At 50.3% G+C, this 24,577-nt stretch overlaps 1 protein-coding gene across 11 annotated transcripts in view; it reads left to right on the top strand.

Annotated features, from left to right (window-relative positions):
- Positions 1 to 2,195: 2,195 nt before the first annotated feature.
- The window catches only part of LOC119967508 (pumilio homolog 2-like), a 123,947-nt gene continuing 101,565 nt past the window's right edge, over positions 2,196 to 24,577 (top strand). For 5 of the 11 annotated variants that reach the window (XM_038800165.1, XM_038800172.1, XM_038800166.1 and 2 more), the window contains exon 1: positions 2,196 to 2,537. In XM_038800165.1, the coding sequence (XP_038656093.1) occupies positions 2,223 to 2,537 (315 nt within the window). In that variant the 5' untranslated portion in view covers positions 2,196 to 2,222. The remainder of the gene's footprint in view (positions 2,538 to 24,577) is intronic. The other 6 variants (XM_038800170.1, XM_038800168.1, XM_038800169.1 and 3 more) reach the window with 2 other exon arrangements.

Genomic DNA, 24,577 nt, shown 5'->3' with positions numbered 1-24,577 from the left:
GGGGGTGTTAGACCCGGGGGCGAGGGAGTGGGGTGGGTGTTAGACCCCGGGGGCGAGGGGGTGGGGTGGGTGTTAGACCCCGGGGGCGAGGGGGGGTGGGTGTTAGACCCCGGGGGGGGGGGCGTGTGAGTGTTAGACCCCGGGGGCGAGGGGGGGCTGGGTGTTAGACCCCGGGGGTGGGAGGGTGGGTGTTAGACCTCGGGGGTGAGGGGGGGTGGGTGTTAGACCCCGGGGGCGAGGGGGTGGGGCTGGGTGGGTGTTAGACCCCGGGGGCGAGAGGGGGTTGCGGGGTGTTAGACCCCGGGGGCGATGGGGGGTTGGAGGGTGTTAGACCCCGAGGGGGTGTGGGTGTTAGACCCCGGGGGCCAGGGGGGGGCGAGGGGGGGTTGGGGCGTGTTAGACCCCGGGGGCGAGGCGGGGTGGGTGTTAGACCCTGGGGGTGAGAGGGGGTGGGTGTTAGACCCACGGGGGGCGGCGAGGGGGGGTTGGGTGTTAGACCCCAGGGAGGTGGGTGTTAGACCCCGGGGGCGAGGGGGGGGATTGTTAGAGCCACTGGGGGGGGGGGGGGGTGGTCTGGTTCGGCCGGGGGCAGGGTAGGGGGGGGGGGGGTCTGTGTTGGACCCCGGGGGCGTTTGGTGGTGGGTGTTAGACCCATGGGGGGGTGGGTGGTTAGTCCACTGGGGGGGGGGGGGGGGGGCGTGGTCTGGTTCGGACGGGTGGAGGGGGTCTGTGTTAGACACCGGGGGAGGGAAGGGTGGTCTGTGTTAGACCCCGGGGGAGGGGGGGGGGGTCTGTTAGATCCCGGAGTCGTTTGGGGGTGAGCTGTGTTAGACCACGGGGGGAGGGGGGGTGGTCTGGTTCGGCCGAGTGGAGGGGGGTCTGTGTTAGACCCCGGGGGAGGGGGGTCTGTGTTAGACCCCGGGGCGTTTGGGGTGAGCTGTGTTAGACCCCGGGTGAGGGGAGGAGGGTCTGTGTTAGGCCCCGGGGAGGGCTGTCTGTGTTAGACCACGGGGGGAGGGGAGGGGGTCTGTGTTAGACCCCGCGTGAGGGGAGGAAGGTCTGTGTTAGACCCCGGGGAGGGGTATCTGTGTTAGACCACGAGGGGAGGGGGGTCTGTGTTAGACCCCGGGGGAGTGGAGGGGGGTCTGTGTTAGACCCCGGGGGCGTTTGGGGGTGAGCTGTGTTAGACCCTGGGGGCGTTTGGGGGTGAGCTGTATTAGTCCCCGGGGTAGGGGAGAGGGTGTCTGTGTTTGACCCCGGGGGCGTTTGGGGGTGAGCTGTGTTAGACCCCGGGGGAGGCGAGGGGGGTCTGTGTTAGACCCCGGGGGAGGGGAGGGGAGGGGAGTCTGTGTTAGACCCCGGGGGAGGGGAGGGGGGGTCTGTGTTAGACACCGGGGGTGGGGGTCTGTGTTAGACCCCAGGGGAGGGGAGGGAGGTCTGTGTTAGACCCCAGGGGAGGGGGGTCTGTGTTAGACCCCGGGGTCGGGGGTCTGTGTTAGACCCCGGGGGAGGGGAGGGGAGTCTGTGTTAGACCCCGGGGGAGGGGAGGGGGGGTCTGTGTTAGACACCGGGGGTGGGGGTCTGTGTTAGACCCCAGGGGAGGGGAGGGGGGTCTGTGTTAGACCCCAGGGGAGGGGGGGTCTGTGTTAGACCCCGGGGTCGGGGGTCTGTGTTAGACCCCAGGGGGAGGGGAGTGGGGATCTGTGTTAGACCCCGGGGTCGGGGGTCTGTGTTAGACCCCGGGGTCGGGGGTCTGTGTTAGACCCCGGGGTCGGGGATCTGTGTTAGACCCCGGGGTCGGGGATGTGTGTTAGACCCCGGGGTTGGGGGTCTGTGTTAGACCTCGGGGTCGGGGATGTGTGTTAGACCTCGGGGGGAGGGGAGTGGGGATCTGTGTTAGACCCCGGGGGAGGGGAGGGGGGTCTGTGTTCGACCCCGGGTGCATTTGGGGGGGAGCTGTGTTAGACCCCGGGGAGGCGGAGGAGGATAGAATGATGGGACAATGTTAATCATGTGGTTAGGAGGTTGGGTTAATTCTTCGGGGGTGGTATATTAATCCCGGTTTGGTGGGGGGGATCTGCCATGTTATTCTGGGGTGGGGGCAGTTGCTGTTAGACCCAGGGTGGTGGTGAATTTGTTGTTTGACTCCCGGGGTGGTGGGTGTTGATGGGCACAGCCTCTTGGCTCAGACCCTGATTTGTCCCTCCACAGGTTGCATTGGAATGAATATTCCATGTGTCCTCCTGGGGATGAATGAAGTGTCCTGGCAGCAAGACGCGGCTCGGATGATGCACGGAGGAGGTGGCGGGATTCCTCCAGACGGTGGAGGTGGGATGGTGCTGAGCGCCGCGGCGGCCTCCGGTGCAGCCCCGACCATAGCTTCCAACAACCCTGGAGTCCAGACCACTCTCAGTGGCCGTTCTCAAGACGACGCTACCGTGGGTTATTTCTTCCAGAGACAGCCAGGGGAACAACTGGGCAGCTACGCGAGCAAACACCGCTGGCCCACGGGGGATGGAGTCCATGTGGAACATCAGGTGGGTTCTCCCAGGTTCATATCCTTCACAATTTCCAGCTGGATGGAGTTCAAGTCCATCCGTTGCAAAACTGACCCATCACTGTCTCAAATTTAAAATGTAGCAGATGGCACTATTTTTCTTCTGTTTGCATGTTACTGACATTTTACAATTTGGGTATGATATGTGAATGAATTTTTGCGATGGCTTACTGTTTTTATCTAAGTTTGGCAGTATTATAAGTTATTGTTCTCTGTTCTATAAAGATGGTTAAAGAAATGCAGTTTGTTTTAGGTGTTGTGAGTAGGCTAAATGCATGTACGTTCACAATATTTGGATGTATACATTAGTAATCTTTAAATGTTACATTACAAAACTTTTAAAAGCCTTTTGCTGTCGTTTCTCTAGTACTATTTATCCCGGTATGTTTCTAAGCAAAATGGTTTATTTAAATCCACGAAATGTCTTTTTTTCAACAAGGGCTCAATTTTTTCACCTGAATAGTAATATACTTTCAGCCAGGTAATGATTAAGTTTTGTATGTAAGTGATTTTGCAACATCTTCCAGTATCAGTTAGCAAAATGTATGACCTCTGTAGATTCTTTTATGGTGTGTCTTTTTACACCTTTCATGGGATGTGAACGCTGGCACCGCCAGCATTTGTTGCCGATCCTTAAGTGACCTTGAAAAAGTGGTGATGCACTACCCTTTTGAACTGCTGCAGTCCATTTGGTGCAGGTACACAAAAGATAGTTTTAGAATTTTAACCCAGTGACAATGAAGGAACAGTGATAAAGGTCCAAGCCAGGATGGTGGTGGCTTGGAAAGGAATTTGCAGGTGATGGTGTTTGCTGTTGCCTGGACCGGCTGCTTTTGTCCATCAAGGTGGTAGAGGTTGTCGCTTTGTAAGGTGCTGTTGAAGGAAGCTTTGCACGGTTCTGGCCTTTTAAATATTTGGAATTCAACTTAAGCTATTTTTTAGAACAGATATTGCTAGATCAGATTTAGAAACTAAAGCCAAATAAAACAAGTACAAATGTGCTTGCTTTTGCAGTAATGCAATGTGTATTTTTTGTGAAGCGATCAGTTTTCACTTGAGGAAATAATTGATTATGGGCAGAGTTGATTATTTTATATTAAATTTTCAAAGTGTCAAAATGACGGTACTTACTCTGTATTTGTGCAGTGTTTTTATGATTATTATTCCTCTTTTGAAAAGGGCCTCTGGGAAGGAGGAGAAAGCAATTCAAATATTTAAGTGTTTTTTGTGTTTTGTAAAGAAAATACTTCCTGTATGTTGGGTCTTGCACATGCAGATGAGTGGACAGGAGAGATGTCTGACAGCTGGTGGGCCGTGTGTTGTCTGTGAAGCCCTCATACTCCCTCCTGCAGCCTTCTAAAATGGGTAACCATATTCACTGCTTGAGTACCTTTGTGCACATTGCTTTTTGTTTTGCATCTTGCATGCTGATTTCATTTCTGAGAATCCTAAATACCATATGTGAACTCGATGCTGGTATTTATATTACATCATCTTATTTTGTGACAACCAACTTGTATACCTACTGTTCCTGATCCACAAATCTATTGCTGGGATAAGCGAGCTGAATTAGCAATGTAAACAGGGAAAAATCTGCTTTCTATTCCGAACCCCTCTCATATCGCCTTAGTGAATATGAATCTGGATATTATCAGTGCTACTGTACATTAAATCCTGCTGTTACGACAATGTTGAGTTTAAAGTTTAGGTTTGAGATGTTGCAGGGCGGCACGGTGGAACAGTGGTTAGCATTGCTGCCTACGGCGCTGAGGACCCGGGTTCGAATCCCGGCCCGGGGTCACTGTCTTTGAGGAGTTTGCACATTCTCCCCGTGTCTGCGTGGGTTTCACCCCCACAACCTAAAGATGTGCAGGTTAGGTGGATTGGCCACGTTAAATTGCCCCTTAATTGGAAAAAATGAATTGGATATTCTAAATTTTTTTTTAAAAGGTTTGAGATGTTGTGACAAAGTTGACTTTCAAACTGCTGAATAGAGCTGCTTCTGTATTGTGGTAGTGGTTCCGACTCCCAGCCTGGTTCTTCGATAGTAAATATAGAATGTACTACGACTGACAGCTGGTGGCTTCATTTTTGTCAGATCTTCTGATGAGCAAAGATTTCACATAAATTTTATACATTATATAAATACAGGTATATACCTAGCAAGGCAAAACACAAAGGATCTAGGAAATATCACAGGACAGGGGGTGTTTCCTCCCCTCTTCTATTTTCTCTTTACAGAACATCACACTAGGGTGGAGGGGTCACCTGTGTGGTGCCCCCAAATGCTATTTACGTTCTTCCGTGCAGTTGCCTCGTTTCTCCTTCCCATTTTTCCTTACTTTTCTCTCGCCCTGCTGTGGTTGTTGCTGCCGTTGTCTTCACTTGTGCTCTCCCCATCCCTATTTTTTTGTTCTCTTATCTCTACTCCCTTTTTTGTTCTCCCTTCCCCCCCCCTTCACTGCTGCCCCCTTTCTGTTCTGCTGGGTTTGGCTACTTCATCTTGCTTTCTCCCCCCCCCAGGCCCTCCTTCACACTTTCCTCTTTCTATCTTGTCCTGCCTATTTCTCCCTGGCTACTTATTTATTTATATGTTGGCCACAAACAGGTCCCGGAACAGTCGGGTGACTGGCTCCCATGTTTTATGGAAGCTATCTTCGACCCACGGATGTCAAATTTGGATTTCTCCAGGTCGGACAACCAGTCTGCAGCTTTTGGTTGTGCTGCTGACCGCCAGCCGAGCAGGATTCTCTGGTGGGTGATCAGGGAGGCAAAGGCAAGGGCGTCTGCCCTCCTCCCCATGAAGAGATCTAGCTGGTCTGATACCCTAAATACCGCCATTTTTGGGCATGGCTCCACCCTCATCCCCACCACTTTGGACATTGCCTCGAAGAAGACTGTCCAGTACCCAGCTAGTCTGGGGCAAGACCAGAACACGTGGGTGTGGTTGGCCGGGCCTCCTTGGCACCATTCATATCTGTCGTCCACCTCCGGGAAGAAACTGCTTATTCGGTCAAGTGGGCTCTATGTACCACTTTTAGCTGCGTTAGGTTGTTTGAGCCTTGCGCATATGGAGGTGGCGTTGACCCTCTGCAGTGCTTCGCTCCAGAATCCCCACCCTATTTCAAACCCCTGGCAGTCTTTCGTATATGTCTCGATAGTTCCCTCTGCCGAGGATGTCTGCGTCCAGTAGCTCTTCTAATAGTGTCTGTCGTGGTGGTCACGGGTATGTCCCTGTCTCCTTCCATAGGAAATCTTTAAGCAGCAGGTACCCGGGTTTGTTGTCCTTTGCTAGCTGAAATCTCTTCGTCAGTTCATCCAGTGTTGTGACCCTGCCGTCGGTGCATAGGTCCCTGACTGTCAATGCCTCCTTGTCCTGTCTCCACCTTTTGAAGGTGGCGTCAGTGAGTGCTGGCGTGAACCTGTGGCTATTGCAGAGGGGGGCTTTGTCGGACATTTCGGTCAGTCAGAATTGCTGCTGTAGCTGGTTCCACGTCTGGATGGTGGCTACCACCACTGGGCTGCCAGAGTGTTTCTTGGGTGGGAATGGTAATGCCGTCATGGTAAGAGTCTGGAGCGAGGTCCCCATGCAGGAGGCCTCCTCTGTGCGCACCCACTCGACTTCTGGCTCCTTTATCCACCTCCTCACTTTCCGCTGTTGCTCTCCAGTGGTAGAATTGTAGGTTTGGGAGGGCTGGCACTCCCCTGGATTTTGTTTTCTGTAGGACCTTCTTTGTGATTCTAGCATTCTTTCCCCCCATAGAAACGCCATGATTATTTTGTCCAGTGCGTTGAAAAAGGCCTTGGGGATATAGATCGGGATGGATTTTAGTACGAAGTGGTACCTGGGCAGTACATTCATTTTGATCGTCTACTCTCTCTGCCAGGGAGAGTGGGGAGTCTGTTCCGTCTTTGCAGGTCCTTTTTGATTTCCTCTGTCAGACTGGTCAGGTTCCATTTGTTGACCCACCTGCAGTCATGAGCGATTTGAATCCCAGTGTAGTGGAATTTGTATCGAGCTTGTTTAAACGGCAGTCCCGCCAGCGCTGTCCCTCCCCCTTGCGGGTTTACCGGGAAAATCTCGCTTTTGTCCATGTTGAGTTTGTAGCCCAAGAAGGCACCAAACTCTTTCAGTAGCACGATGGTTCCTTCCATGCTGCTTTGTGGGTCCGAGATGTAGAGCAGCAGGTCATCCGCATGGAGCAAGACCCTATGCTCTCTGCCTCCTCTTTGGCTCCCCTCCAGTTCTTTGCTGTTCTGGGTGTGATCGCTAATGGTTCGATCGCTAGGGTGCACAGCAGCGGGGACAACGGGCATCCCTGCCTGGTGCCCCTGTGTAGCTGGAAGTACTGGGAGCTGGTGGTGTTTGTCAGTACGCTCGCCATAGGAGCTCTATGAGGTACTTCTACTCGAGTCTGTCGAAGGCATTTTCTGTGTCCAAGGAGATGATCACCTCAGATGTTTTGTCCCCGGATGGGGTCATGATCATGTTCAGCAGGTGCCTGTTGCTGTCGACCTTTGACAAAGCCCGTTTGATCCTCTGATCACGTCTGGTATGCAATTTTCCAGCCTTTTGGCTAGGAAAACTGCCGAAAACTAGGCCGAGTCCCCTGCTGGGGGCACTGAGGTGTACAGTCTTTGGTAAAAGGCCTCAAAGGTTTTGTTAACCTTGACTGGGCCTGTTTCTAGCGTGCCTCTGTTATCCCTAATTTGCGCGATCTCTCTAGTGGCTGCCGGGTTTCTCAGCTGGTGCGCCAACAGGCGCTGGCTTTGTCTCCGTGTTCGTACATGGTCCCCCATGCCTGGCGGAGTTGGTGCACTGCTTTCCTCGTGGAGAGCAGGTCAAAGTCCATTTGTCGCTTTTTCCTCTCCGCCAGTAGCTCTATGGTCGGGGCCTCGGAGTACTTACGGTCTACCTCCAGTATGGAGTCGAACAGCTGCTGCCTAGCCACTCTCTCCTCTCTGTTTGTGCTTTAAAAGCGATAATTTCCCCTCTAATCACAGCCTTTAGCGCTTCCCAGAACGTGGCAGGTGAGACCTCCCCGTTTTGGTTGTTTTTCGTTTACTCAGCTGTGGCCTGTGGTATCCTCTCGCTGAAAGTCTTGTCAGCCAGTAGAGCAGTCTCCAACCTCGCATCTATATAATGTGGAGCATGGTCGGAGATTATGATTGCGGAGTATTTTACATTGACCAGCCCTGAAGCACCGATTTTTCTGACCACAAAGAAGTCAATTCTCGAGTATACATTGCATACTGAGGTCTGTGGGTCCTGTACACGTCGCTATGTCGGGGTTTTCCACCATGGTCTTTTAAATTAATTTTGTGTCGTCCCAGTTGGGAGCGTACACAGTAACGAGTACTACTAGTGCCCCATGTAGGGTACCGCTCACCATGCCCTCCGTCCCCCTGGGCCTGTTATCGACTTTATCGCCTTGATTGAACATTGTCCTCTTATTTATCAGAATCGCTACTCCCTGGCCCTCGTCCCGTGGCAAGAATAGTAGGCCTGTCCCACCCAGCCCTTCCTTGCCCGCAGTCGGTCCTGCTCTCTCAGGTGTGTCTCTTGGAGGAAGACTATGTTGGCTCTCATGTTTCTTGGGTGGGTGAAGACTCTGGATCTTTTCACTGGGCCGTTAATTCCCCTGACATTCCAGGTGACTATCCTGATGGGGGGTTTTGTCCATTCGCTCCTGTGGGATTAACCAAATTTACCTGGTGAATGCGCCCCTGCACTCCAGGTTTCCCTTTGTCAAGAGCCCTCCAAGATGACCACTGTCACTGCTTTCCCCACGTGGTCAGGTCCCTGTGCTCCGGAGTTTCCCTGTCCAGGGGGCACCCAACTTGGCCACCGTCTGTATGCCTGCCACGTGGGGAGACCCCTGTACTGCAGGATCTCCCTTCGCCCAGAGACTGCACTAAGCAGTGGTCTCCAGTGCTTCTTTGTTCCCGGCCCCTGGTTGCAGCCCTATGTAGCCATCCTATCAGTTCTGCTCCGCTCCTGGCTCTTTTCCCCCTTCGATTCCTGTCACCGCTGCTCGTTTCCCCCCCCCCCCCCCTTGCCAGGCGCTGTCCCCACCATTGGGGGTGTGTGCGGCCTCAATCTGCTGCATGCTCCCGGCGCTAGCTTTCCCGCTAGTGTGGTGATCCTCCTCCAGGAGTTATTGTCTCATTTTCCTCCCGCCCACTCTCTGTGGTTTCTGTCTGTTCTTTCCCCATCTTACCCTGTACTTGTCCCGCTTGTTACTCCACTTTCCCTCTGCTGTTGCCCTTGTCTGCATGCATGGGACCACCTTATTCCTCCTGCGGCGGTCTCTTGGGTTGTGGCTCGCTCGTCTATTGGGATGCGTTGGGGGTAGGTGCTCTTCTCTACCCGCCCTCCCCCCTTTTGGGTTACCGCTGTGTTGTCATTCTTTGCTTGGGACCTCAACCACCTCTCCTGTTGTCGCTGCTCCAGCCTGCACTCTGCGACAGACCTGTCTGCTTCAGCCAGGGCCGTAAAAAAAAGTATTTGTTGCCCTGTTATGTGACCCAGAGCTTGGCAGGGTACAACATTCCAAAATGTGCACCGCTCTTGTACAGCGCGGCCTTCGCCCTGTTGAATTCAGCCCTGCGCTTGGCCGGTTCGGCTCCAATGTCCTGATAAATTCGGAAACTGTGTCCTTCCCAGCTGCAGCCTGGCCCAGTGCAGGATTCTTTCCTGGTTCTGGTACTATGTATTTTGGCTATGATGGCCCTTGGTTGTTCCCCGGCCTTGGGTTTCGGTCGCAATGACCGGTGGGCCTTGTCTGTTTCTGTTGGGTTAGGGAAGGTCTCCCTTCCCACCAGGTTGCCCAGCATTTGGGCTACTTAGTTTGTTGGGTCTCTGCCATTGCTTCCTTCTGGTAGGCCCATATTCCGCAGGTCCTGCCTTCATGACCAATTTTCCTAATCCTCGACCTTTCCCCTCGGGTTACCCTGCGTCTCAACCAGTCTTGCCATCTCCTTTTCCAGTGCCATGATCCGATCATTCAGGTTGGTTGCGGTTCTTTCAAGGTCGTTGATGATTTCTTCTTGGGCCTCCAGTTTCTTTTCAGCTCTGCTCAGAGCGATCTGGATTTGCACCAGGGTTTCGGCCACCGCATATTTCACCGTGGCTTGTATGTCCGTTTTAATTCCTTGCCTGTGTTCTTTCAGTGCCTCTGAGAGGAATGCTATCCAGTTCCCTCCCGGTGAGGGAGGTTTTTGTACTTGGCTGTTCTGCCCTTTTCACTCCGGCAAGACTTGCACTCCACAGCCTCGTTCGCTGGTCCGTTTGTCCGAATACCTCTACTCCAGACCCCTTCCACTTCTGGTCTCCGTGCAGCCCCATGACTGGCTTTTTCCAGTCACTTTACTTTCTCCTTCTCTCATTCCCTGTCACCTTACCATTTGGGGAACAAATCGATGGGATTTCTGGCGAGTTTTGATAAGTAGTGATTGTTTTACGGATCCGCGGGAGGAAAGCCACCTGACGTGCGACTGCTCAGCCCAACGTCATCACTGGAAGTCCTGATTGCATATAAATAGCAGACATGATAAAGGGACATAGTTCTTGGTTTAACCTCATTGAATTCTCAACTATATGAACTTTGTAGCTGATTTTACAGATCCTAGTTTGGGTTGGATTCTGGGAAGCTGGTTTCCTAAGGTGGCTCTGATATGCTTGCATCTAAGTCTCAATTCATTTGCACAGCAGCAGAATTGTGGATCCAGTTTTCCACAGGTCAGTAATTCTATCATAAGGATAAGGATGTTGAGTTTAAAAAGATGCACTTTGAATTTATGTAACCATTATTCATGCCCTCACAGCATCCTGAAGTTCTTTAGAGGCATTGAAATATTTTCAAGTCCAGTCATTGTCATAGGCCAAATGCCACTGCTAGATCTGCCGTGTAGAAATGAGATAAGTTACCCAGATAATCTCTTCCTCTGATATTGGCTGAGAGTTAAATGTTAGCCTTGACATTTAACAATGTAAAGGATCCGAGGCAACTTAAAGATGCTTCCAGAATTAAATATAAAGTTTGTTTGCAACGAAAAGAATAAAATATGAACTCTTGCATAACAGTAAAGCACATATTAAAGATAGCAAGAACGGATATGAACTGACTATTTCACTTGGTTACGCATTGCAACCAAGGGGTAGCACAGTGGTTAGCACTGCTGCTTTACAGTGCCAGGGACCCGGGTGACTGTGTGGAGCTCGCACTTTCTCCCCATGTCTTTCTCCCCATGGGTTTCCTCCGGGTGCTCCGGTTTCCTTCCACAGTTCACAGATGTGCAGATTTAGGTGGATTAGCCATGCTAAATTTCCCCTTATTATCAAAAACATTTGGTGGGTTTACTGCGTTGCCGGGATAGGCTGGGGGCGTGGACCCCCCCCCCCCCAACCAATCTGTTTAAAACCTGACTCTTTGGCCAAGTTTTTAGTCACCTGTCTTAATATGTCTTTCTTTGCTTTGGTTTCAATGTTTGTCTGATGACAAATCTATCAATCCTCTCGGACATTTGCTGCATTAAAATTTGGAACAGTGGCTAAATTTTGAGTGTTTAAAACTAATTTGCTAGCTGATATCAATTTTAAGGTGAAGTGTGAACTTTGCAGAGTATTGTTTTGAGTTTTTCACAAGTGATTGGGAATATTGAAATGTTCTGTGTTGTTGATGTATGCACTGAATGATTAATATAATTAAGTCAATCCTGAATATTAAAGTGAAACATAAGTCATGCAACAATGGAACAATCATCTGGGTCAATTTCCCAGAATTTCCTATTTAGCACCATTGTGGAAGCATTTCCTGTGCAGGAACTCTAGGCGATTCGAGCAAAATGCCCACTTCTATCTCCAAAGAATTAGAGATGGCTAGTGGATGCGATCATGCCAACTCGGACGAAATTGGAATGATTTCAGTCTTTCTCAGTAGATGCTTGAGAATTCCCGAACTTTTATTAGGTAACACAGTTCTAACAGGATACGTCACCATTTGTACCGTTGAGTATGATCTGATGACTAGAAACCAAGTCGTGAAGGTAGCTTTTGGTGCAGTTATTTGCCTGATTACTATGGAATTTGTCCCACAGTACAGATGGGATGGATCCAGTGATATAAAATAAAAATATAGCAAAAGCTGGAAATCTGAAATACAAAAAACAGAAAATCTGGAAATACTGAGATTAGGTAGCATCTGTGGAGATGGAAACAGTTAACCTTTCAGCTGAATAACCTATCAGAACTGGTCATCAGAAAAATGGATACTGTGAAGTTAGTACCTCTGGATTATTTTGGAGATACCCTCTTGATGTAAAGTATTAATGTTGAGGGTAAAACATCTAATGTGACAACCAGTCTGCAACATAAACAACGGTTTCATTAGCAACAGTATTATAGAACTGGATGTTGGATTTGTTTATTGTCATGTGCACCGAGGTACAATGAAAAGTGTTGTTCTTGGCATAGTTCAGACAGATCATTCCAAACATTGCTTCTTGTGGGATCTTGCTGTGCACAATTGATTGCCACATGTTCTATGTCACAACACTGACCACTCTAAAAATACTTCACTGGCTGCAAAGGACCCTGGGACATCCAGAGAGCCTGAAAGGTGTTATACAAATGTTGCTAAAAGTTGGGGCGTACGCCTGGAGAGGGACTGGATCTGATTTTGGAGTGAAGTGGTATAAAGGTGCAGTCTTGAGGCTGGTAGCTGCAGTTCCACGTTCCAACCCCACGGTACTGCACCATGTTCCGATTGCTTGGATTCTGCCCGATTGCAACATCCAATCATCCTGCCGAAGTTGTCCATCTACACATGAGCCCTTTTAATATGGAGCCAACGTGGGTAGAAGGAGTTAGAATACAAATCAGCCATGGAAGCATTGGAAAGGGTACAGAGGAGATTTACAAGGATGTTGCTGGTATGGAGGGAAGATCTTACGAGGAAAGGCTGAGGGACTTGAGGCTGTTTTCGTTAGAGAGAAAAAGGTTAAGAGGTGACTTAATTGAGGCATACTAGATGATCAGAGGATTAGATAGGGTGGACATTGAGAGCTTTTTTCCTCGGATGGCGATGTCCAGCACGAGGGGACATAGCTTTAAATTGAGGGGAGATAGATATAGGACAGATGTCAGAGGTAGGTTCTTTAGTAAGGGCGTGGAATGCACTGCCTGCAACAGTAGTGGACTTGCCAACACTAAACGCATTCAAATGGTCATTGGATAGGCATATGGACGATAAGGGAATAGTGTAGATGGGCTTTAGAGGAGTTTCACAGGTCGGCGCAACATCGAGGGCCGAAGGGCCTGTACTGCGCTGTTATGTTCTATACATGAAAAAAAAATACATAGGGCAAACATAAAATACACAATGTAAATATATACACACAGGCATCGGGGGAAGCATACAGGAGTATAGTACTCATGTCACATTGCATATTTCTGCAGTATCCATTTTTCTGATGACCAGTTCTGATAGGTTATTCATCTGAAAGGTTAACTGTTTCCCTCTCTACAGATGCTACCTAATCTCAGTATTTCCAGAAGTGCAGATGTGTGAAGAGGTCAGATCAGTCCAGTTGTTTAACAGCAGGGAAGAAGCTGTTTTTGAATCTGTTAGTGTGTGTTCTTAGACTTTTGCATCTCCTGCCCGATGGAAAAAGTTGGAAGAGTGAATAATGCGAGTGGGAGGGGATTTTGATTATGCTGCCTCCTTTCCCAAGGCAGCGGGAAGTGTAGACAGAGTCAATGGATGGGAGGCAGGTTCGCCTGATGGTGTTCACGACTATGTAGTTTTTTATGGTCTTCGGCCACGCAGTTGCCATACAAGGCTGTGATGCAATCTATGGTGCATCTGTATAAGTTAGTAAGAATCAATGTGGACATGCCGAATTTCCTTAGTTTCCTGAGAAAGTATAGGTGCTATTGTGCTTTCGTGGTCGTAGCGTCGATATGGATCAACCAGGTTTGCTTGTTGGTGCACACCTAGGAATCTGAAGCTGTCAACCATCTCTAGCTTGGCTCCATTGATGCAGACAGGGGTGAGTACGGTACTTCACTTCCTGAAGTCAATGACCAGCCCTCCAGTTTGCTGACATTGTGAGAGCAATTGTTGGCGTTAACACCTCTCCACTAAGTTCTCTATCTCACTCCTGTATTCTGACTCATCGTTGTTTGAGATCCGACCCACTACGTTTGTGTCGTCAGCAAACTTGTAGATGGAATTCAGGTCAAGTTTTGGCATGCAGTCATGTTGTATTGGGATATAGTAGGGGGCTAAGTAGCCAGCCTTGCGGGGCCCCGGTATTGACTATCGTGGAGGAGGTGTTATTGTTTATCCTTACTGATTGTGGTCTATGGGTCAAAAAGTCGAGGATCCAGTTGCAGAGTGAAGAGCCAAGTCCTAGGTTTTGGAGCTTTGATATGAGCTTGGCTGGGATTATGGTGTTGAAGGCAGAGTCAATAAATGGGAGTCTGATGTAGGAGTCTTGTTGTCGAGATGCTCCAGGGATGAGTGTAGGGCCAGGAAGCTGGTGTCTTGTCAGACCGGTTGCTGCGGTATGCGACGGGACTATGAAGTTGATGTGCCTCATGGCCAACCTCCCGAAGCACTTCATTACAATCGATGTCAAGGCCACCGGGCCATAATCATTGAGACACGTTGCCTGGTTCTTCTTTGGCACCAGTACGGTGGTGGTCTTCTTGAAGCAGGTGGGGACCTCGGAATGGAGTGGGGAGAGGTTGAAGATGTCCACGAGCGCATCTGCCAGCTGGTCCGCGCATGATCTGAGTGCACAACTAGGGACTCTGTCCGGATCCGTCACCTTCCGATGGTTCACTTTCAAGAAGGCCAATCTGACTTCGGAAGGTGCGACGGTATGTCCAGGGATACTGGGGCTGTTGACAGCGGTTTGATGGTTTCATGCTCAAACCGAGTTGAGTTAATTGAGGAAGGGTGCGTTGCTGCCAGATATTCTGCTTGGCTTCGCTTTGTAGCCCGTTATGTTGTTTCAACCTTGCCACAACCGACGAGTGTCTGTGATGTTAGTCCGTGACTCTAGCTTGGTCTGATACTGGTTATTGGCATCCCTGATGACTTTGTGGAGGTCGCACCTGGATTTCTTGTATAGGTCAGGGTCACCTGACTTGAACGCCTCAGACCTGGCCTTCAGTGGGGTGTCAATCTCCCGATTAAGCCATGGTTTCCGGTTGGGGAACGTGTGTTTGACACGCAGTCTTCTACACATTTGCTGATAAAGTCTGTGACAGTGGTGGCATACTCGTTCAGATGGGTCGCTGAGTTCTTAAATATGGACCAGCCCACTGACTCTTAAGCAGTCAAGTAGGAACTCTTCTTTTGCCTCGGACCAGCACTGTACGACCTTTGTAACCGGATTCTCCCGCTAAATTCGAACTGCCTCGGATTCTACAGTAAAATGGTGTTCACTAAGTAGATGGCATTACAAATGCTGTGATTAGCACTTCATAATTTAAACGCTTTGACTGTTACACCAAATAGTAAATTATGTTTGATTAATTATGTAAATTAAGTAAGTCATGATCTCATAGTTAGGGATCCTCTCGGAAGGAGCGATCACAATATGGTGGAATTTAAAATACAGATGGAGGGTGAGAAAGTAAAATCAAATACTAGTGTTTTGTGTTTAAACAAAGGAGATTACAAGGGGATGAGAGAAGAACTAGCTAAGGTAGACTGGGAGCTAAGACTTTATGGTGGAACAGTTGAGGAACAGTGGAGAACCTTCCAAGCGATTTTTCACAGTGCTCAGCAAAGGTTTATACCAACAAAAAGGAAGGATGGAAGAAAGAGGGAAAATCGACCGTGGATATCTAAGGAAATAAGGGAGAGTATCAAATTGAAGTAAAAAGCATATAAAGTGGCAAAGATTGCTGGGAGATTAGAGGACTGGGAAATCTTTAGGGGGCAACAGAAAGCTACTAAAAAGCTATAAAGAAGAGTAAGATAGAGTATGAGAGTAAACTTGCTCAGAATATAAAAACAGACAGTAAAAGTTTTTACAAATATATAAGACAAAAAAGAGTGGCTAAGGTAAATATTGGTCCTTTAGAGGATGAGAAGGGAGTTTTAATAATGGGAAATGAGGAAATGGCTGAGGAACTGAACAGGTTTTTTGGGTCGGTCTTCACAGTGGAAGACACAAATAACATGCCAGCGACTGATAGAAATGAGGCTATGACAGGTGAGGACCTTGAGAGGATTGTTATCACTAAGGAGGGAGTGATGGGCAAGCTAATGGGGCTAAAGGTAGACAAGTCTCCTGGCCCTGATGGAATGCATCCCAGAGTGCTAAAAGAGATGGCTAGGGAAATTGCAGATGCACTAGTGATAATTTACCGAAATTCACTAGACTCTGGGGTGGTCCCGGTGGATTGGAAATTAGCAAACGTGACGCCACTGTTTAAAAAAGGAGGTAGGCAGAAAGCAGGAAATTATAGGCCAGTGAGTTTAACTTCGGTAATAGGGAAGATGCTGGAATCTATCATCAAGGAAGAAATTGCGAGGCATCTGGATAGAAATTGTCCCATTGGGCAGACGCAGCATGGGTTCGTAAAAGGCAGGTCATGCCTAACTAATTTAGTGGAATTTTTTGAGGACATTACCAGTGCAGTAGATAACGGGGAGCTGATGGATGTGGTATATCTGGATTTCCAGAAAGCCTTTGACAAGGTGCCACACAAAAGGTTGTTGCATAAGATAAAGATGCATGGCATTAAGGGTAAAGTAGTAGCATGGATAGAGGATTGGTTAATTAATAGAAAGCAAAGAGTTGTGATAAATGGGTGTTTCTCTGGTTGGCAATCAGTAGCTAGTGGTGTCCCTCAGGGATCCGTGTTGGGCCCACAATTGTTCACAATTTACATTGATGATTTGGAGTTGGGGACCAAGGGCAATGTGTCCAAGTTTGCAGATGACACTAAGATGAGTGGTAAAGCGAAAAGTGCAGAGGATACTGGAAGTCTGCAGAGGGATTTGGATAGGTTAAGTGAATGGGCTCGGGTCTGGCAGATGGAATACAATGTTGACAAATGTGAGGTTATCCATTTTGGTAGGAATAACAGCAAACGGGATTATTATTTAAACGATAAAATATTAAAGCATGCCGCTGTTCAGAGAGACTTGGGTGTGCTAGTGCATGAGTCACAGAAGGTTGGTTTACAAGTGCAACAGGTGATTAAGAAGGCAAATGGAATTTTGTCCTTCATTGCTAGAGGGATGGAGTTTAAGACTAGGGAGGTTATGTTGCAATTGTATAAGGTGTTAGTGCGGCCACACCTGGAGTATTGTGTTCAGTTTTGGTCTCCTTACTTGAGAAAGGACGTACTGGCGCTGGAGGGTGTGCAGAGGAGATTCACTAGGTTAATCCCAGAGCTGAAGGGGTTGGATTATGAGGAGAGGTTGAGTAGACTGGGACTGTACTCGTTGGAATTTAGAAGGATGAGGGGGGATCTTATAGAAACATTTAAAATTATGAAGGGAATAGATAGGATAGATGTGGGCAGGTTGTTTCCACTGGCGGGTGACAGCAGAACTAGGGGGCATAGCCTCAAAATAAGGGGAAGTAGATTTAGAACTGAGTTTAGGAGGAACTTCTTCACCCAAAGGGTTGTGAATCTATGGAATTCCTTGCCCAGTGAAGCAGTTGAGGCTCCTTCATTACATGTTTTTAAGGTAAAGATAGATAGTTTTTTGAAGAATAAAGGGATTAAGGGTTATGGTGTTCGGGCCGGAAAGTGGAGCTGAGTCCACAAAAGATCAGCCATGATCTAATTGAATGGCGGAGCAGGCGCGAGGGGCCAGATGGCCTACTCCTGCTCCTAGTTCTTATGTTCTTATGTTCTTATGTCATTCAATACATAAATACTGAAGTGCTAACTTCTGTTCTTCATATAATTCCAGATCGTGTTCCTTTTCAAATTAGAGGCATGGGGGCTGGATTCTCCAATTCTGGGGCTATGTCCCCACGCCGGCATGGGAACGGTGGCATTTTACGCCAGGAGAACTGGCACAAAAGAGCCACGGATTCCCCGTTTTGCTGGGGGCTAGCAGGACGGCAGGGTAGAGCGCCCGGTTCTAGCTGCCGATACGCCCCGGAGAATTGCCAGGTCTGTGGACGCTCATGCGCGTGGGTGGCGGCCGCTCGCGGACCCGGCCCGTGAAATTGTCCCCCCCCCCCCCTCGGCTGGTTTGTGCCCCCCCCCCCACAGTCCCCCAAGCCCCGATTAATGACTCCCTACCCGCGGATCAGCCCTCCCCCGACTGGCGCCGCTGGACTAAGTCCGCAGCTGTCACGCTGAGGTTCCGACGGATGAGACATCACGTGTCCCACGCCGTTGGTAACTCGGCCGGTTGGGGGCGGAGCATCAGGGTGTGGGCCTCGGGTAATGGACTGAAGCCGTCGATGCGGCGCTTTTGGGGGGGGGGGGGCAGAGCATAGTGAAAGCGGTGCTGCCCCCGATTTGGTCGGGAACTGTGATTCTCCGGCTGTTCGCTGAACAAGTCGGCGGCCGGAGAATCCAGCCCATAGTGTTTGTGACTTAAATAAAGACATTCTATTAGTTTTGAAGTACCTAATAGCAAAGGCTGTGCCTTGGGGAAGCAAACTTCTGAAATGCCAATGGGCTCGTTCACTAGATGCAGTGATGATTTCATAAGGAATAGCTAAGCATTTTAGTTTTAGATTAGCCATGCTAAATGTTCCCATAGCATCCAAAGATGTGTAGATGAGGTTAAGGGGTTATTGGGGTAGGCCGGGGGAGTGGGCTTGGCTAGAGTACTCTTTCAGAGAGTCGGTGCAGGCACGATGGGCCGATTCGGCTCATTCTAATCTACACTGTGGATTCTATGACATGGCAGCACCATCACCTGGAAGTTCCCCTTCAAGTAACTCACTATCCTGGCTTGGAAATACAGTAGTCCCCCGTTATACCGCGCTCCGCAATACCGCGGTTCGCGATATACCGCGGGGGGGCTTATGGACCCCAACTGTCAGTTGTGTCAATTTCAGCGGCCGGCTGATTATTTCAGTGAGAGCAGCTTCCCTCTCTGGATCAAAGTGAGCCGGCCGCTGAAATTGACACTGCCCGCTGCTCTCTCCCTCCAATCAGAAACATTAAAACTTAAAAGTTGGATTGGAGGGAGAGAGCAGCCGGCAGTGTTAATTTCAGCGGCCGGCTCACTTTGATCCGGAGAGGGAAGCTGCTCTCTCACTGAAACAATCAGCCGGCCGCTGAAATTGACACTGCCGAGGGAGGGGCGGGTGTTGGGGGGGAGAAGAGGGGGGGCGGGTGTTGGGGGGGGGGGGGGAGAAGAGGGGGGGCGGGTGTTGGGGGGGGGAGAAGAGGGGGGGCGGGTGTTGGGGGGGAGAAGAGGGGGGGCGGGTGTTGGGGGGGGAGAAGAGTGGGGGCGGGTGTTGGGGAGGGAGAGGAGGGGGGCGGGTGTTGGGGGGGAGAGGAGGGGGGCGGATGTGGGGGAGACCCCCCTGGGGGTGTGGGGGAGACCCCCCTGGGGGTGTGGGGGAGAGAGGAGGGCCCTGCGGGTTTTGGGGGAGAGAGGGGGGCCCTGCGGGTGTTGGGGGGGGGAGAGGAGGGGGGCGGGTGTTTGGGGGGGGAGAGAGGAGGGGGGCGGGTGTTGGGGGGGGAGAGGAGGGGGGCGGGTGTTTGGGGGGGGGAGAGGAGGGGGGCGGGTGTTTGGGGGGGGGAGAGGAGGGGGGCGGGTGTTTGGGGGGGGGGAGAGGAGGGGGGCGGGTGTTTGGGGGGGGGAGAGAGGAGGGGGGCGGGTGTTGGGGGGGGAGAGGAGGGGGGCGGGTGTTGGGGGGGGAGGAGGGGGGCGGGTGTTGGGGGGGGGGAGGAGGGGGGGCGGGTGTTGGGGGGGGGAGAGGAGGGGGGCGGGTGTTGGGGGGGAGAGGAGGGGGGCGGGTGTTGGGGGGGGAGAGGAGGGGGGCGGCATGGGGGAGACCCCCCTGTGGGTGTGGGGGAGACGCCCCTGGGGGTGTGGGGGAGAGAGGGTGGACCTGCGGGTGTTGGGGGAGAGAGGGGGGCCCTGCGGGTGTTGGGGGACGGGGGAGGAGAGGGGGGGGAGGGGGCGAGCCGGAGGGTGTGGGGGGACAGGGGGCGAGCTGGACGCTGTGGGGGAGAGCAGGAGGGTGTGGGGGAAAGGGGGAGAGGGAGCGAGCCGGAAGGTGTGGGGGGAGAGGGGGCGAGCTGGACGCTGTGGGGGAGAGCAGGAGGGTGTGGGGGAGAGGGGGAGAGGGAGCGAGCCGGAGGGTGTGGGGGGAGAGGGGTCTAGTTGGAGGATGTGGGGGGAGAGGGGGCGAACCGGAGGGTGTGGGGGGGAGAGGGGTCTAGTTGGAGGATGTGGGGGGAGAGGGGGCGAGCCGGAGGGTGTGGGGGGGAGAGGGGTCTAGTTGGAGGATGTGGGGGGAGAGGGAGCGAGCCGGAGGGTGTGGGGGGAGAGGGGTCTAGTTGGAGGATGTGGGGGGAGAGGGTGCGCACCGGAGGGTGTGGGGGGGAGAGGGGTCTAGTTGGAGGATGTGGGGGGAGAGGGGGCGAGCCGGAGGGTGTGGGGGGGAGAGGGGTCTAGTTGGAGGATGTGGGGGGAGAGGGGGCGAGCCGGAGGGTGTGGGGGAGAGGGGTCTAGTTGGGGGATGTGGGGGGAGAGGGGGCGATCCGGAGGGTGTGGGGGAGAGGGGGCGAGCCGGAGGGTGTTGGGGGGAGAGGGGGCGAGCTGGAGGGTGTGGGGGGAGAGGGGGCGAGCCGGAGGGTGTTGGGAGGGTGAGGGGGCGAGCCGGAGGGTGTGGGGGGAGAGGGGGCGAACCGGAGGGTGTGGGGGGGGAGAGAGGTCTAGTTGGAGGATGTGGGGGGAGAGGGGGCGAGCCGGAGGGTGTGGGGGGGGGGGGGGCGAGCCGGAGGATGTGGGGGGAGAGGGGGCGAGCCGGAGGGTGTGGGGGGAGAGGGGGTGAGCCGGAGGGTGTGGGGGGAGAGGGGGCGAGCCGGAGGGTGTTGGGGGGGAGAGGGGGCGAGTCGGAGGATGTGGGGGGAGAGGGGGCAAGCCGGAGGAAAAAATAAGAAATTGACACTGCCGGCTGCTCTCTCCCTCCAATCAGAAACATTAAAACTTAAAAGTTGGATTGGAGGGAGAGAGCAGCGGGCAGTGTCAATTTCAGCGGCCGGCTGATTTCAGTGAGAGCAGCTTCCCTCTCCGGATCAAAGTGAGCCGGCCGCTGAAATTTTAATTGGATCCACGATGGGGGTTTTAAATTTATTTAAAAATCTATGCTAGCGCTTCCCATTGTGAGTCTACGGGGGTCTGACCGCTCCCCCCGCCCCCCGTAGACTCACAATGGGAAGCGCATGCATAGATTTTTAAATAAATTTAAAACCCCCATCATGGATATCCGCGGCTCGGATACAACGCGGGTGGCTGTCTTGGACCCCAACACCCGCGTTATAAAGGGGGACTACTGTATATCACCGTTCCTTCACTGTTGCTGGGTCAAAGTTCTGGAACTGCCTTCCTAGGCATTGTGGGTGCCACATGGACTGCAGCGATTCAACAAGGCTGGATGGGCAACAGATGGTGATCTAGCCACCGAAGTCTATGTCCCATGAATGAATAAAAAATAAATTGGGGGTCGGATAAGAAGTAAGCAGATGTTGATTTTTTAAAAATGGCTTGAGTTGATTTTCAAATCAGACTGAGGGCTATTAGTGTCACTTTAGTTATCTCCCAAATACATAGGTCTCCCTAGGACAGGAGTATGGAGCTAACCACATGTTTCTGGCTAGTAAAGTAGCTCAAATTCCAGTTGTCTTGTCAGAAGTCACACTTTGAATATTATTGCGATTTTTATGCAGATATCTTTGTAATAGTGAGATAAATAAATGAGCAAGATGTAACTTATGCCCTCATTTTAGAATCATAGAATTTGCAGTGCAGAAGGAGGCCATTTGGCCCATCGAGTCTGCACCGGCCCTTGGAAAGAACACCCTACTTAAGCGTTGACCCTAACCGAGTAACCCTACCTAACCTTTTTGAACACTAACGTCAATTTAACATGGCCAATCTACCTAACCTGCACATCTTTGGACTGCGGGAGGAAACCAGAGCACTCGGAGGAAACCAACGCAGACACTGGGAGAATGTGCAGACTCCGCATAGACAGTGACCCAAGCCGGGAATTGAACCTGGAACCCTAGAGCCACTGTGCTACCATGCCGCCGGTGTTTCAGCCCGTGAAATCAGAAATCAGTGGAACTGCATGTTTCTTTAGATAAACTTCTACAGTCCTCAAAAAGTGTGATCGTCTTTTACAACAAAATGCTTACATTTATACTGAGAGTGGAGTTGGGGAAAAAATGACAAATCATTGTCCTCCTGGAGCAGGATTTTTTCCACACAAGCCTAGTGTTTTTTTAATTGGTGAATTAAATCTTTTATAGTTTGTCTAATGGTTCAAATTAATGTTTCATGTGTTAGGAAATTGTGCTAGAACTTGTGACAACCATTTCTCAGTTGAAAGGAAACAGCTTTGATGTGCGTAGAACTTCTAGTTCTTCTCAGAATAATGTTCACTGGTTGCAACAGATTTTTCAATGGGAGCAAAATGGGCAGCACGGTAGCACAAGTGGATAGCACTGTGGCTTCACAGTGCCAGGGTCCCAGGTTCGATTCCCCACTGGGTCACTGTCTGTGCAGAGTCTGCGCGTTCTCCCGTTGGTTTCTGCATTAGTTTCCTCCCACAGTCCAAAGATGTGAAGGTTAGGTGGATTTGCCATGCTAAATTGCCCTTAGTGTCCAAAAACGGTTAGGAGGGGTTATTGGGTTACGGGGATAAGTGGGTCGGTGAAGACCCAATGGGCCGAATGGCCTCCTTCTGCATTGTATGTTCTATATCTATGAAGGGAAAATTACGTTTGGTTTTCTTTTATTTATTCAAGAACCACCAGAAGAAATTTGGTTTGTTTTCTCACTTTCATGCAGTGGGAATTCAATTGGAAAATTTGTGAAAGTTTACCCTTGGCATCATTCAAAGCTTACTTGAATTATTTTACTGACTCGATGGGCCGAATGGCCTCCCTCTGCACTGTAAATTCTATGATTCTACTTTTTGTTGAGCCAGTTCAGTATAATATGCTTCACATTTAGAGTTTATGTTCCTGCAATTGTGTAATTTTTAATTTATGCTTTGATGTCCAAGAATTAGGGAAGCATGCGTAATATTGATTACCATGTAATGCTCATTTTTAAAAAATAAAAATATTGTGTATCTGTGAGCTATGATCATTGCTGTTCAGATAGTTCTCTTCAGATTAAGCAGGGCTTTTAAATGCTTGGGTACTCCCAGAATCAGGAAAGCCAGCAAGAAAATATTGGACCACATCTTTTTTGGTTAGGATCCGAAACCCTATTTCTGACCCTGATCAGGCTAAGTAAATGCAAACTTACTTTCCTCTGATTTTTCAGAAAGATCTACTGATGGAGAATCCTTCACATCTGACCCAGTGCAGCAAACTTCTGGGGGAGCAGTGCAGAGAATCTGTGCACTATCTGCCATGTTCCAGCAAATAAAGAGTTTAAATGTTCCAAAGCTACTTTGAAAACAGCTAGGGAGAAGGGGTGGGGTGGGTACGTTGAGGGGCTCGGGTGGCAGTTGGATCAGTGGACAGGTGGATTGTAGGAGGGATTTGAGGGAGTCCGCTAGTCTGTCTTGGTTGGGTTAGCGTAAGTGCTGGTAGTTCGGGGGTGGTGCTTGTCAATTTAGACAAGGATTTTTCCTGTCTATCATTTCCTGCGTGGTTATTCGGGTAAATAAGTTGAAACTGTCTGAAGTCGATGACTCTAACTAAAGTTGAAGACTTTCAATAGGTCATGGGGAACTGCAGACTGGCCTGTTGGGATTCAGTGTGTTGGAACCTCTGAGGGTTCTGATAGTACATCTTGGAGAGTATGTTTGTATTCTGACTATCTGGAGACTGGGAGATTTGGGCTGTGAACTTTTAATAGTATATTATTTGCAGGTTGTTTCGCTTCAGTGACAAGTATGCTATAGCTAAAACTTTTATATAACTGTTAAATTTGTAAGTTTGATGGACTGGTAGCAAACTAGTCTGTTTCTCCATAACCTTGCAAAGATTGCCTTTTTAAATATTTATCCCAATTTCGATTTGATTGAACCTCCTTTCACCACCATTTCAGGCAATGTATTCTGGATCATAACTTCTGATTTCCCCTCTGGTTATTTTGCCAATTACCTTAAATCCATGCCCTCTGGATCCTGAACCTTCTGCCAGAGGAAGCCGTGCATAGGGAAAGACTGTCAAAGCCCCTCAAAAGGGTTAAATATCTTTTATTAATTCTCCCCTTTATTTTCTGTGCTCTAAAGAGAACACTCTCTGCTTCTCTAATCTCTCCATATAACACAAGCCCCATCCCTGGTACTGATATCTCCCCTGTCCAAGGTGGCATTCTTTCCAAACAGTCCATCAACTTATCCTAGCACAAGGAGCGGCACAGTGGGGCAGTGATGAGCACTGCTGCGTCACGGCGCTGAGGACCCGGGTTCGACCCCAGGTCACTGTCCATGTGGATTTGCACATTTTCCCCGTGGGTCTCCCCCACAACCCAAAGATGTGCAGGCTTGGTGGATTGGCCACGCTAAATTGCCTCTTAATTGGAAAAAAGTAATTGCATGAAGGCCCAGGTGTCTGTATTTCTGCACTCTTTTAAAATATCATTTGGTTTATGTTCCTTTTAAAAATGCCTCATGTTTCTGCCTATTTCATCAGTCTTTTATTAGCTCCATCTGAAGTCTGCTACTACCTTCTCCCTGTTTATTACATTTTCATATTCTCTGTCATCAGCAAACTTTGAAATAATGCCCGTGCATGCTCTGGTCATTAATGCAAATCAAAGTGGTTTTATGTTAACCCCTGGGGCAGCACTCTATAACTGAAAAACAGCTGTTCGC

This window comes from Scyliorhinus canicula, chromosome 6, assembly GCF_902713615.1.
Source record: "Scyliorhinus canicula chromosome 6, sScyCan1.1, whole genome shotgun sequence".
In the NCBI taxonomy this organism is placed as follows: Eukaryota; Metazoa; Chordata; class Chondrichthyes; order Carcharhiniformes; family Scyliorhinidae; genus Scyliorhinus; species Scyliorhinus canicula.
The sequence above is the reverse complement of the archived record's forward strand: the minus strand, read 5'-3'. Positions and strand labels throughout refer to the sequence as shown.